The following is a 13,051-nucleotide window of genomic DNA, read 5'->3' on the forward strand; positions in this document are numbered from 1 at the left end:
AGGCAAACTGACGCATGCCCTCTTTCTCGATTCTCCGAAGCTGCCCGAAGTAATTTCGGACCGCTTCGTGGGAGTCGAGAGAGAAAGGCTCACATTTGCCTTCTCGCTCTAAACAACTGAAATCCGACCTCCCGTCAACGGCATACGATTTGGATTCTCGAGCCGAGATTCTCGACTGCCCAGGCATTTTTACTTTCCGACCTATGTAGGCGCACATAAGCAAAGTACCCATAATGAAAAAAAAATTTTGTAAAATTTATTTTACGGAGATACACGTTTTAAGACCTCCTGATCATATTTTAATTATTGAAAAAAAAGAAATTTTTTTTTATTCCCATGTATGAGCACACATATGTATATTATTAATACGATTTTTGAAAATCAAAATACTTTAAGATTGAAAATTAATAAATTAAAATGAGATTCCACTCTTTACCAGTATTGTGCACGCTGTGGTATTTTTCAATAAGAAGAGTTCTTACTTTTATAACATAAACAAAACAGTAGAATTAATAATTGCAGAAATTAATTAATAATGATTTTCCTCGATTGTTTTGAGATAACCGTATCAATTTGTTATGACAAACTAAATAGAACTAACTAGAAACAAAGGAAAAGTGATCCCGTTTGCCAGTTTAATACAAAGTATGGGTTGTATCTTAAATTTTAAAAGGACATAGTCGAATATTTTTAAAGGTACAAAACATAGCGTTTCATTGTAGATGTTTGAGATTGAAGTGAACTGTAGAGATTTTCATTGAGATGCCGGTTATGAGAGGGTTCGCGAAAAATGACTATGGTGCAAAGTTAATTAAACAAGGTCTTTATTAACAACATTGTCCCGTTGTGAAATACATAATTAATGAGCGGTACGTTAAGTAAGAGTTTTACATTAGCGGTTATGAGAAATGGCGATATTATTGATCGCCATTTCTGAGCGCGAGTGAGAATGAGAATCAACCGTTTATTACGAGTTTAAAACTCATAATACCCTTGCAATTATATTAATTGCAAGGGATTTATGAGCGTGAGCCTTGATAATTAGTTGTGAATTAACTACATTGAACACAGTAGATTATATGCGGCACAAAAGAACAAAGGAAACTAAGACTGAAAAACAGAGCACACTTGTCGCGTTTTAGATTACGAACAAGACTGGCTTAATGGCCGCGCTCGTGGTCACCACGAGGTTTCGACCGGCCGGTAGCGAGATCGTTGCGCGCGCAGGTGGGCCAGCTATCCTGCTCGCGCACAAAGTGTGCCCGAGAGGTGCTGCCAATGAGCGTCGTGGTGGCCACGGCATGAGCGAAACATTGAAAGGAAACAAGGCACGTGCGTGTTGCTAAAAATGAGAGTTAATTCTCGAACATTCCGCCCGCCATCAGCCACTTGTGGCTGATGATTCCGCTGTTGGTAGGATGTTTTGGCGCCTCGTCCTTTCCAAGTTTTGAGAGTGAGTGGACCGGCATAGTCCATGCCGGTATGAGAGAATGGCGATGACGGTGTGACTCGAGAAAGAGGTAGTTGGCCCATCAGCTGATGGGCACGGATCCCCCTTTGGCGAGCACACGTCAAACACCGCAGAATATGAGCCTTGACTGGAGCTCTTCCTCCGATGATCCAGTAGGTTTGTCGAATGTAGGCGAGTGTGAGTTGAGTTCCACCATGAAGAGTTTGTTTGTGAGCGTGATCTATAATCAATTCAGACAAACGTGAGTGGCGAGGCAAAATAGCGGGATGTTTACCCTCGTAGCGGAGCTGAGAGTTTTCCAATCGTCCGCCGACTCTGATGATTCCCTTATCATCAATGAAGGCAGTCAGGTGACTGAAGGCATGAGATGAAGGCAGCAATGAGTGTGAGGTGAGCATCTTCATTTCATGAGCGAAGTAGATGGTCTGAGTTGCCCTGATCCAGAATTTCTGAGCATCTTCCAGATCACTCGGCAAATGTGAGGTATAGGCTGGTGAGCAGTGGACCCCTTTTAATTTTGCTATAAATCTGAAACAAATAGCAGTGATGGTGAGAAGTTTCTTGAGCGTTGAGTATTTGTGAATGAGATCCCACTGATACTCGATCTTTTGGGAGATGAGCGCAGTAGGAATACTTGGACGCGCTTCTAGTGCACATGAGGCGTCCTTGAGCTTCGGTTGTGATGGCCATGAGTCCTGGGGTTGAGTAAACCATGGTGGTCCCGTCCACCATAGCTGATGATGTTCAAGCTGAGCAGTTGAAAGGCCTCGTGATGCGCAGTCAGCTGGATTCGATGTTCCAGACACATACCCCCAATGTGCCTCAGGTGTGAGTTCTTGTATCGCCAATACTCTGTTTCTCACATAATCCTTCCAGCGTGATGCGTGAGATTTGATCCATATGAGTGTGACTTGAGAATCCGTCCACAAGTGAGTTGTAGCAATGTTGAGATTGAGCTTCGCTTGAACATAGCTTGCCAGCCTTGCAAGCTTAAGAGCTGCTGTGAGCTCCAGTCTCGGGATAGTGAGTTTCTTGAGAGGTGCGACCTTCGTCTTGGCGCACACCTGTGACGTCACCTTGAGATTTGTGGATGGTGAGAAGACCGTGATGTAGATCACGGCTGCCATGGCGAGCTGAGATGCATCAGAGAAACCGTGTATTTCCACCACTGAGTCTTGACAGGTGTTGAACCAGCGTGGAATTGAGAGTCTGGCCAGACTTGTGAGATCTTCTCTGAGGATGAGCCATCGTGCTGTGATGTGGGATGGTAGTGATTCATCCCAGTTGAGTTTGTGCAGCCATAATTCTTGCAATAAAATCTTACAGCGAATTATGACCGGTGAGAGGAAACCAAGTGGATCAAATATCTGTGCTACTTGAGATAGTATGAGGCGTTTACTTATTTTGGTTGGGGGTGAGAATGAGTCCTCCTTCGATGAGGATGTAAATGTATCCTTGAGAAAATTCCATTGCATTCCGAGTATTTTGGTTTTGCAGTCGTCCAATGAGAGTGATGAGCCTTGAGCATGAGCTTCAGGTGAGATGGCTTCGAGTAGCGCGGGGCAGTTTGAATGCCACTTAGCAAGTGGGAAACCGCCCGCGTTGCACAGACCTTGAAGCTGATGAGCGAGTTTCTTGAGATCTTCTGGTGAATCTGCTCCTCCAAAGATGTCGTCGACATATCTGGCATGAGTGATCGATGGTACGGCCAGAGGATAATGATGACCTTCATCCTCAGCTAATTGCAGCAATGTTCTGACCGCAAGATACGGTGCTGCCTTGGTACCGTAGGTGACCGTAGTGAGCTGAAATTGAGTCTCTTGCAGGTCCTTATCCACCCACAATATTCTTTGCAGATCCCAGTCGTCTTCATGCACTCTGATTTGCCGATACATTTTGGTAATATCGGTTGAGAATGTGTATCTGTGCTGACGAATCCATAGGAGCACGTCAGCGATGTTGAGCAGTAGGTTTTCACCAGTGTGCATGATGTCGTTGAGAGAATATCCAGAAGATGTTGAGCTTGAGCCATTGAAGACAACTCTCAGCTTCGTAGTCGTGCTGTCTGGTTTCAAAACACCATGATGAGGCAGATAGAAAGTTGTTGAGTGTTGAGTGTCACTGTGAACGTTGAGTGTCACTGGTTGAGAGTGAGAGTCACTAGTGAGTTTGAGCGTCACTGCACTGGTTGAGCGACACTGCGCGACCGTTGGGGCGTGGGCATTGTTCACAACGAACACGCGCACACAAGGTGAATTGAAAGTTCACGAGCGTTATGTTAAGAGAAAACCACAATGGTTTATGAATTCACTTCACACCTTTGCACCATATCATATCGCGATCCGGCTCGAAGGACCAAAAATGTTTGAGATTGAAGTGAACTGTAGAGATTTTCATTGAGATGCCGGTTATGAGAGGGTTCGCGAAAAATGACTATGGTGCAAAGTTAATTAAACAAGGTCTTTATTAACAACATTGTCCCGTTGTGAAATACATAATTAATGAGCGGTACGTTAAGTAAGAGTTTTACACGAGCGGTTATGAGAAATGGCGATATTATTGATCGCCATTTCTGAGCGCGAGTGAGAATGAGAATCAACCGTTTATTACGAGTTTAAAACTCATAATACCCTTGCAATTATATTAATTGCAAGGGATTTATGAGCGTGAGCCTTGATAATTAGTTGTGAATTAACTACATTGAACACAGTAGATTATATGCGGCACAAAAGAACAAAGGAAACTAAGACTGAAAAACAGAGCACACTTGTCGCGTTTTAGATTACGAACAAGACTGCTTAATGGCCGCGCTCGTGGTCACCACGAGGTTTCGACCGGCCGGTAGCGAGATCGTTGCGCGCGCAGGTGGGCCAGCTATCCTGCTCGCGCACAAAGTGTGCCCGAGAGGTGCTGCCAATGAGCGTCGTGGTGGCCACGGCATGAGCGAAACATTGAAAGGAAACAAGGCACGTGCGTGTTGCTAAAAATGAGAGTTAATTCTCGAACAGTAGAACAGTAACATAAGTTAGCAGGTAATGTCATAAAACTGTTTTTCCCAGCTATATCCCTTTTTACCTGAAGTATAAGGTAAAAAGTACGAGCTATAAGGTATGACTATCCGAAAATCGTTCACATTTTATCAATGTAAATGAAGCATTTTATCAATAAAAAAAAATTTCTTTTTTTTCAATAATTAAAATATGATCAGGAGGTCTTAAAACGTGTATTTCCGTAAAATAAATTTTACAAAATTTTTTTTCATTATGGGTACTTTGCTTATGTGCGCCTACATAGGTCGGAAAGTAAAAATGCCTGGGCAGTCGAGAATCTCGGCTCGAGAATCCAAATCGCATATTCGTATGCCGTTGACGGGAGGTCGGATTTCAGTTGTTAAGAGCGAGAAGGCAAATGTGAGCCTGTCTCTCTCGACTCCCACGAAGCGGTCCGAAATTACTTCGGGCAGCTTCGGAGCATCGAGAAAGAGGGCATGCGTCAGTTTGCCTTTGTCGTCTTTCCGAAACTCCACGAGCTCACGTACGCGTATCTAGCATGTGTGAGTGTGCACCCGACGGTGCTTTTCTGGCATCACTGGCGACAAGTAATGCAATTGTGTGTCTGGGGGTGCCGGCTGATTTAAAAGGATCGCGAGACGGCGAATTTGTTGGCAACGACCGGAGCGACGGGTTCTCTTAGGCATTTATATTTTACAAGTACGTCGATTCGCTACTATTTTCCCAGGTGAGCTTCGACACGCAGTAGCCCGGTAGAATAGTAGGATATTCTGTGGTCCTTGAATATTCTTTTAAATATTATGGACGGGCTTCAACGCTCAATAACCCACTGTCTAAAAGAATGTTGAAGACTCTATTTTAATTTTGACACGTATGGTATTGCCGTTCAGAGAATTGGATTAGGAAAAGGAATTAATTGATCACCACTAAAATTTGATTACTTTGATTTATTTTTCAAATGTAAGCTATTGCACGGCTCTGCGATATATGACAACTGAGTTGCAAGTGGTCGCGGCCTATTAACCGGGCTTTCTTCTTCTGACTGACATTCTGACTGCCCATCTGACTGACTATTGACGCGTATTATTTCTGCTCCTTATTAGGAGGAGACGCTCCTTTTATTTAATGTCTCTTCTGAGTAATCAGAAGAGTGGCAGACCTTCCCCTGTGCTCCAGTCACCCTGCAATACCAGGTATCCCCGAGTATCACCGGCTGAGACTTCGCATCCAGGAACATTCTCATGTTCCTCCGGTCACCTATGCCGGATGTAGATAACATTCTTTGATTTGTTTACAAACAATCACGCTCGGCTAATATCCCACGTCCAGCTCGCTTCAAAGGTATATAAAATCTATATTTCTTAATCTTACGCGTGCTTAAACTCTATTACATTAATAAACTAACTTTCCGCAATCTAGTTACTTACTATCTAGTAGCTAACTATCCGTAATATAGGGACGAGGGACCAGAGTGGGGAGACGCCATTAATCTCTATACACTGGAAATTTAGTGGCTGCCACCTTTGAGAATGAACACTGTGCGACGCCTAGCTAGCGGAACGGGACTCTTTAAATTGATCCAAAAATTTATTGAATTGATATTTTTAGTTTCTTGTTCTAAAACTTCTGATTTTTACATTTTTACACTGATAATAATAACAATTAATACACTTGTATTCTGCCTTTATTATATGAAAATAATAAAATATATTCATTATAGAATATAACTTAATTACTATAAATAATTAAAGTACGAATAACATTATAATTTATAAATAAAAATAATACTTTGTTAAAATTTAATATACCGTGTTTTATGAACCTTTGCTTTATTTATAATAATTTGCTGAAATTTTAAATAAATGTAATTTTTTTTAAATCGAATAAAACCGAACGAAAGAAATCATTATATACGTAATAACTTTTAATTAGAATGAGTTATACCTGAAAATGTATGAACGTGTCAGTAGTAAAACAAGTAAAATACTTGAAATATTCGAGAAATTTCTACATACGTAAATAAAACGTTCCGGTATCATTATTTATTATGTATAAAATAAGATATACGGGAGTTCCTCATTAAAAGTCCATGAAAAGTTTCGGAAACATCACCATTCTCATAAAGATATAATGAAAGATATAAAAATAATTTTGTGCTACAACGTTCAGATTGCCTACCACACTATGCACTTATGTTTAAGACTTTTACTAAGGAATTGCCGTGACATCATAATGTTCATGCAATAAAAGGAACAAATATGAGTAAAATTATAAATTACCTTTCACATATTCGAAGCATAATGTACAGTTTATACATTTTTGTAGAATAGTGACTAGATCTTTCTTTGTTTACATTTAATAATTTTGGTTCGTTATCTTTACTACATTAATCTACGCTTTGTATCGTCAGATTGTATTAAATATTTTTGTAATCTTATGATTCATTAAATGGAATCTTCTAGTTCCAAGAATAAGATTTAGTTAACCGTACTCATCAACAAAGATGCTTTGTTGCAGTATGCAATATTAAATTCACAAGGATGTTGATACCAGGGTTCACCGTCAATTTGCATAGCATATGGTTTTAATAATTTGACCTGTATTTTGTAAAATGTTTATTTAAAAAATAGTATATTGATAGAAATCGAATAAGACAGGTTATAATCGTACTTTTTGCAAAACAAACAAAATGGACTAATTATTTCGTTAAAAATCTTATGTTTTATTATAAATACTATAGAAGATATACTTATTATTGTAGAAAAAAAACACAAATGGAAAGGTTAAAATAGTTAAATAATGTATAAAATACCTTTATAGTACTAGCTTGACCAACGCGATAAGGCTGAGAAAGTCCTACTTGAAGTTGACCCATATGAAACGAAGAATAAAGAGCAACCACTTCTAACTTCCCATCATTAATACTTTGCTCTTCATATTCTTCATGATCTATTTAACATAAGACATTTTTTTTAAGTATACAGATTCTTCTCAAATTTGTCACCACTCGTATTTATAAGGTAATTAAAAACCTTCTAATCCTGTATTCCAAAGATCAACACCTGCTGCCCAAGATGGAATGTTTAATATCACAATACCCTCAATAGAGGGCAAATCGATTTTCCTGCCATCCAAATATAATTCTACGTTTTTATCAAGATCCTTGCATTCCCTTTCTACTACTTGTTGAGTACCGAAACATAAATACAGTAGCTGTCAAAAGCACAAAAAAAGCACATTCTTTTATACAATTTACAATGTAAATGACAAATAAAATACAATACCTTGTTAAACAGTCTACTACTATAAAAATAAAAACAACTTTCTCTTGTACGATGAAAGTTTAACGTCACTTGTGCATCTACTCCCACGCTTACATAGTTATACATATGAAACGTCTGATGCGACCCTCTAAATCCCAATCCACTAGAAGGTTTCACCACCACAGTCCATCTAATAAATTATTAATGTAAATGTAAATACGTAACATTTATATTTATATTTATTGCATATTATATGTGCACCTATCGAGTTTCACTTCTTGTGCTACTTGTATTTCTTGCAGAATATCCGCGGGGTCCTTATTTAGGTCGTGTTCCTTTCCCCACCCTAATACTCTTGATAAATCATTTCCTGTTCCCAGAGGAATTATTGCTACAGATGGAACTGGCTATTTTAAATAAAAATATCTTATTCGTATGTATGTGTGACAAACATAATCTTTTCAACTATGTACCACTTTTGCAGAATCATTTAATTATAGAGTGCACAAGCTTAACCCATTTTTATAGTAAAAAATCAGTTGGAATTAATAATTTTATCTAACATTATTATCGACTTATCTTTCCTTCTACTTTTGCTGCTTAAGAATTAAAAATTTGAAATCAATTATCACCAATAATTCGTTGTCATTGACTTTAATAATTTGAGATTTGAGACATTCGCGGCCGGAGTTCATGATTCATGATATAAATCCGGAACCACCAATTCTGATTTTAATAATTAATAAAAACCTAGTTCTTAATACAATTTCCATTCGTAAATTTTTAAAACCGTATTCTTCGCACAAAATTGTGCAAAATTTACGTTTGGAGATACTATTCAGAGAAAGTACCTATTCTTTCGATGTGTTTCATAATATGTACGAATGTAAATACTGTACAAATTTAAACACAATATCAAATAAAACAGGTAAAACTTACACACTCACCTTTCAACTAAACAAATATATGCAAGGCGAAAGAAAAATGATGTCCAAAACTTTGCAAGATTTATAAACACATTTTCTCAAATTTAAATTTTATAATTGTTGCCTGTAAAATATTTATTTAAAACACGTATAAATTATCACAATATAAGTGCAAAATGTTGGTACAAACAAAGGTAAGAAACATTTCTGTTAAAATTTGATAATTATTACACAATCGTATATAGAATTTCTTTGTTGTTCCAATAGGTAGAACGATCTCGTTAAGTTTGACATCAGTTTTCTTTCATTGTATATATATTACCTGCAGCTGAAGTTTATGAATGGCATTTAATAACCAAGCTATCGTTCCATCTCCACCGGCTACAAGGACTGTGCATGCTACTTTTCCAAGTAGTCTACACCATTCAAGAGCAGCAACCGGATCACGTTCAGATAAATCAACAATTTGAGCAGGATTTAATAACTTCCTGAATAAAGATAAAATTTCAGCTCCATCTTTATTACCAGATTTTTTGTTTGCTAAAATAGAAGTTCCATAAATTGCACTACAATTATTAAAAAAATTGTTTTAGACATGCAACGTGTCATAATATTACTGTAATATTTTTATTATATTAAGTAATAACCTACCGACAACTATAAGTGGTTTCCAATTAGGCCAATTTGGTGGTATAACTGTACGAAGTTGTAACCTACGCCTTACAGTACTACGTTGATGTACAACTTCTAAACTGGTTGGTGGAATTATCATTAATTTAAATTTACCAAAATCACAAGTCTGTAAAAGAAATTAATCAAATTAAATTTGTACATTAATATAACGTAAATAAAATATGTATACCATACTTCTGATAATATAGGTCTACAAGCTTCATGAATGCATCTTTGACACCAACAACACCACCAATCTATTAATCCAGGTTCTAAATCGCATTCCTCTTTACAAACATCGCACGTAGCAATTGGAGGTAAATTACCTTAAGTAAAATAAATAAAAAGTTAATTATAATTTACACAACATTTAAAATATAAAATATTTTCCATTAGTTGAATACTTTATATTATACAAAAGAGTAACACTGTAGAACATACCCTTTATCCAATGATGTTTCATTGACTCATTTGTGCTTAAATTAATAACTTTACACTTTAATTGTTTATCTGCGATCTTAATACAAGACTGATCGACACAAATACCACAGGAATCACAGATCAATCCATCCACATTTAATAATAAACCTTCACAAATGTTACAATAATATGCCTGCAAAAGAAATAATTCAATTTTAATAATCTTGAAACTATCATTATTGAGTTTACATAATGTGATTACTGTTTACAACAACATAAATTTTACATATTTATATTTTATGATACAACAGTTATATTTGAAATACGTTTTTAAAATTATTGAATTAAATTAAATATAATTAAACTATGTGAAAGTTATATATTTTGTACACGCATAAATTATGAAAAGTATTAATCTTATCTAAATAAGATAACTTATCTACACTCTAAAGGGCATTTGAAGGTCTAAGTCATAACGTATCATTGTTTTCTTCTTAAGTTCGAATTTTAAAAAATGTTCTAGAAATACTAAAACGTCTAACCTGAAAAAAAATTGTTTTTTTACTATTATTACAAGCAATTGAGATATACAAGATAGTCGAATACTGACTTCTTCATACTCAAGGTCATTTTAATGCCATGTTATCATATATTACTGAATTGATTTTGGTTTTAAAAATATGTAAAAATATGTATTTTCATAAAAAAAAACTCAATAACCTTGAAATCTCTGAAATTATGACCTTGAGAAAACTTGTTTGTATCATAATATTTGCCCATTACAATCAAATGAGATTGGTTGAATAAATTTTTTTCCATTATCAATGTAAGCTAATTATTTGGATAACTTGTTTTAAAGCATTCCATATAAATCAATTCAATATAAATCAAAGGTATGTATACCTTATTTTTTCTTGTAATAGATTTCCAATTATGCTCTTTAGTAACATCCCTAATATGAATACAAGGATTTCCTACAAGGTATCGAAACAAATTTAATGTAAATATGAAAAAGATCATAGTAGATAATGTAGGTAAAACAACGGTAGTTAATCCTTCCTCTAACATGTTTTCGAGCAAATTTTATTCCTTCCAAAAATTATGATGGTTCCCTGTAAAAAGATTAAACATTTTAAACAAATTACGATTACAGTGTGAATCATAAAATGACTAAAAATTATATAAATTACAAAGTTCTCCAATTTCTTTCGATGTTAAGATAAGAAGCAACGTGATAGAATGTTTTAGACATTCGTAAACTAATTCTTACTCAACAACTTAATAATAATTTACTTATCGAAAAAAGTAAGAATGTTTATAATACAATGAGCCACTTTTCCTTAAGAAATCACAACAAATAAAAAAGAGTAATAAATAAACATTGTTTACCTCTTTTAAATTCTGAAAATCATTTGAATCTCATTCGTCACCTACCGCATTTTAATCAACACTGATTTGAAGATAGGTACAGTCCTCCGCTGACTTGAAGTCTCGCGGAAGGAATGCGGGAGAAGTAGAAGGGATACATGTATTCCCACGCACACATTGATTTCTAGCTCGCTATTCGTTGCGGCAGTTACACAGCATGTGGACTGCCTGAGAGCAAGGGAGCGAGATAGATAAATGGGCGGTCCAACTTCCCTTGCCTCTGTGCCGTCCCGCGAGACTTCAAGTCAGAGATGCCAGAAAAGCACCGTCGGGTGCCCTACTCACCATGCCAGATACGCGGTACTTACGTGAGCTCGTGGAGTTTCGGAAAGTCGACAAAGGCAAACTGACGCATGCCCTCTTTCTCGATGCTCCGAAGCTGCCCGAAGTAATTTCGGACCGCTTCGTGGGAGTCGAGAGAGACAGGCTCACATTTGCCTTCTCGCTCTTAACAACTGAAATCCGACCTCCCGTCAACGGCATACGAATATGCGATTTGGATTCTCGAGCCGAGATTCTCGACAGCCCAGGCAATTTTACTTTCCGACCTATGTAGGTGCACATAAGCAAAGTACCCATAATGAAAAAAAAATTTTGTAAAATTTATTTTACGGAAATACACGTTTTAGGACCCCCTGATCATATTTTAATTATTGAAAAAAAAGAAATTTTTACGAGCTACAAGGTACGACTATCCGAAAATCGTTCACATTTTATCAATGTAAATGAAGCGGCCTTTCAATCAGAGTTAAATACAAAATTTTGTAATTTCAGTGAAAACAGAACTTTCATTAGATGTAGGTGGTGCTTGAAATTGTTATGTTTTCACTGTTTTTACGAAAAGTACCATCCAGATGCATGTACTTCGTACATTGAAAATAACATATGTAAAATGTAATTGGTTAAATTCAACTTTAAAAAAAAATATTCGAAGGTCAGACAAAAATATAATGTCACATTTAGTGTACGATTAAAATATGATTGAAAAAATAAAAAAAAAGGATTTGTTTTGTCAGGGTTCGACCTGCAAAGCAGAGGAAGCTCGGAACTTGCAGGCAAACACCTTAGCATTCACGCCACGCTAGTTGTTGAATGTATTTCTATTTCTGATGATAAGTACCTGTAATAACTTTAATATCTCAAAGTAAAACCTAACCCAAAATCGGGTACCATTCCAACTTTTCCTTGTTATAACCGAGTTTTCAATTTGTCTTAGCGAAAATCGCAATCACATTTTGCACATTATTCTAAAACATTTGTGGTATTCGTTTTCAATGCGATTTAAGTAAGCATATAATGTATAAGATTTCATTTAATTTTTTCTTTTCTAGAGAAGATAGAGAAAAAGTTTATATAATTTTTTTTATATAAAATTTAATTCGTCCTAAGATTTATATGAAACATTTAAAAGATTTTTTATACATTATGCCTATATATCTGAACAACTATGAAACAAGAGGTATAATCATTATTATCTATGGACTGATTATAGTCAAAGTCTAACCGGACTTTGAAATGAGAACATAAAACTTAAATGTAAAGTTTCATTTAAATTCATTTAGCTATTTATACTCAATCATATTAATAATATACATATGTATGCTCATACATGGAAATAAAAAAAAATTTCTTTTTTTTCAATAATTAAAATATGATCAGATCTTAAAACGTGTATTTCCGTAAAATAAATTTTACAAAATTTTTTTTTCATTATGGGTACTTTGCTTATGTGCGCCTACACTTCGAGACATTTTTACTTGACAAATTACGTTACGGTCATTAAGGAACCTCCAAACTCCACACGGGACTTGGAATCCTTGGAGCTCTTCCTTGCCTCAATAGCGATTGACGTATCGTAAA

General features: G+C 36.1%; 2 protein-coding genes across 2 annotated transcripts; both read right to left on the reverse strand.

The window, feature by feature from the left end:
- Positions 1–1,571: 1,571 nt before the first annotated feature.
- LOC122402177 lies at positions 1,572–3,366 on the reverse strand. The gene is made up of 2 exons (XM_043404772.1): positions 1,786–3,366; positions 1,572–1,691 (listed from the first exon to the last, which is right to left on the reverse strand). Exons 1-2 carry the CDS (start codon positions 3,364–3,366, stop codon positions 1,572–1,574), a joined length of 1,701 nt encoding a protein of 566 aa, XP_043260707.1.
- A 3,150-nt stretch (positions 3,367–6,516) lies between these two features.
- On the reverse strand, positions 6,517–11,232 carry LOC122402120 (diacylglycerol kinase epsilon). Its single transcript, XM_043404677.1, has 11 exons — positions 11,153–11,232; positions 10,667–10,875; positions 9,785–9,956; positions 9,539–9,669; positions 9,323–9,470; positions 8,994–9,211; positions 8,007–8,152; positions 7,767–7,935; positions 7,515–7,695; positions 7,295–7,431; positions 6,517–7,079 (listed from the first exon to the last, which is right to left on the reverse strand). The coding sequence occupies exons 2-11, from the start codon at positions 10,829–10,831 to the stop codon at positions 6,960–6,962; spliced, it is 1,587 nt and encodes a 528-aa protein (XP_043260612.1). The 5' UTR covers positions 10,832–10,875; positions 11,153–11,232; the 3' UTR covers positions 6,517–6,959.
- Between the last annotated feature and the right edge of the window lie 1,819 nt (positions 11,233–13,051).

The sequence above is a fragment of the Colletes gigas genome, unplaced genomic scaffold, assembly GCF_013123115.1.
Source record: "Colletes gigas isolate AHSC1104 unplaced genomic scaffold, ASM1312311v1 Colletes_gigas_Sc00033, whole genome shotgun sequence".
In the NCBI taxonomy this organism is placed as follows: Eukaryota; Metazoa; Arthropoda; class Insecta; order Hymenoptera; family Colletidae; genus Colletes; species Colletes gigas.

Coding starts and splice junctions, on each gene's coding strand:
- LOC122402177 (XM_043404772.1), bottom strand. CDS start 3,366: ATGTATCGGCAAATCAGAGTGCATGAAGACGACTGGGATCTGCAAAGA. Junction 1,692..1,785: donor ATGATAAGGGAATCATCAGA/GTCGGCGGACGA, acceptor AATTGATTATAG/ATCACGCTCACAAACAAACT.
- LOC122402120 (XM_043404677.1), bottom strand. CDS start 10,831: ATGTTAGAGGAAGGATTAACTACCGTTGTTTTACCTACATTATCTACT. Junction 9,670..9,784: donor GAAACATCATTGGATAAAGG/GTATGTTCTACA, acceptor ATTTTACTTAAG/GTAATTTACCTCCAATTGCT. Junction 7,696..7,766: donor GTAGTAGACTGTTTAACAAG/GTATTGTATTTT, acceptor TGCTTTTGACAG/CTACTGTATTTATGTTTCGG.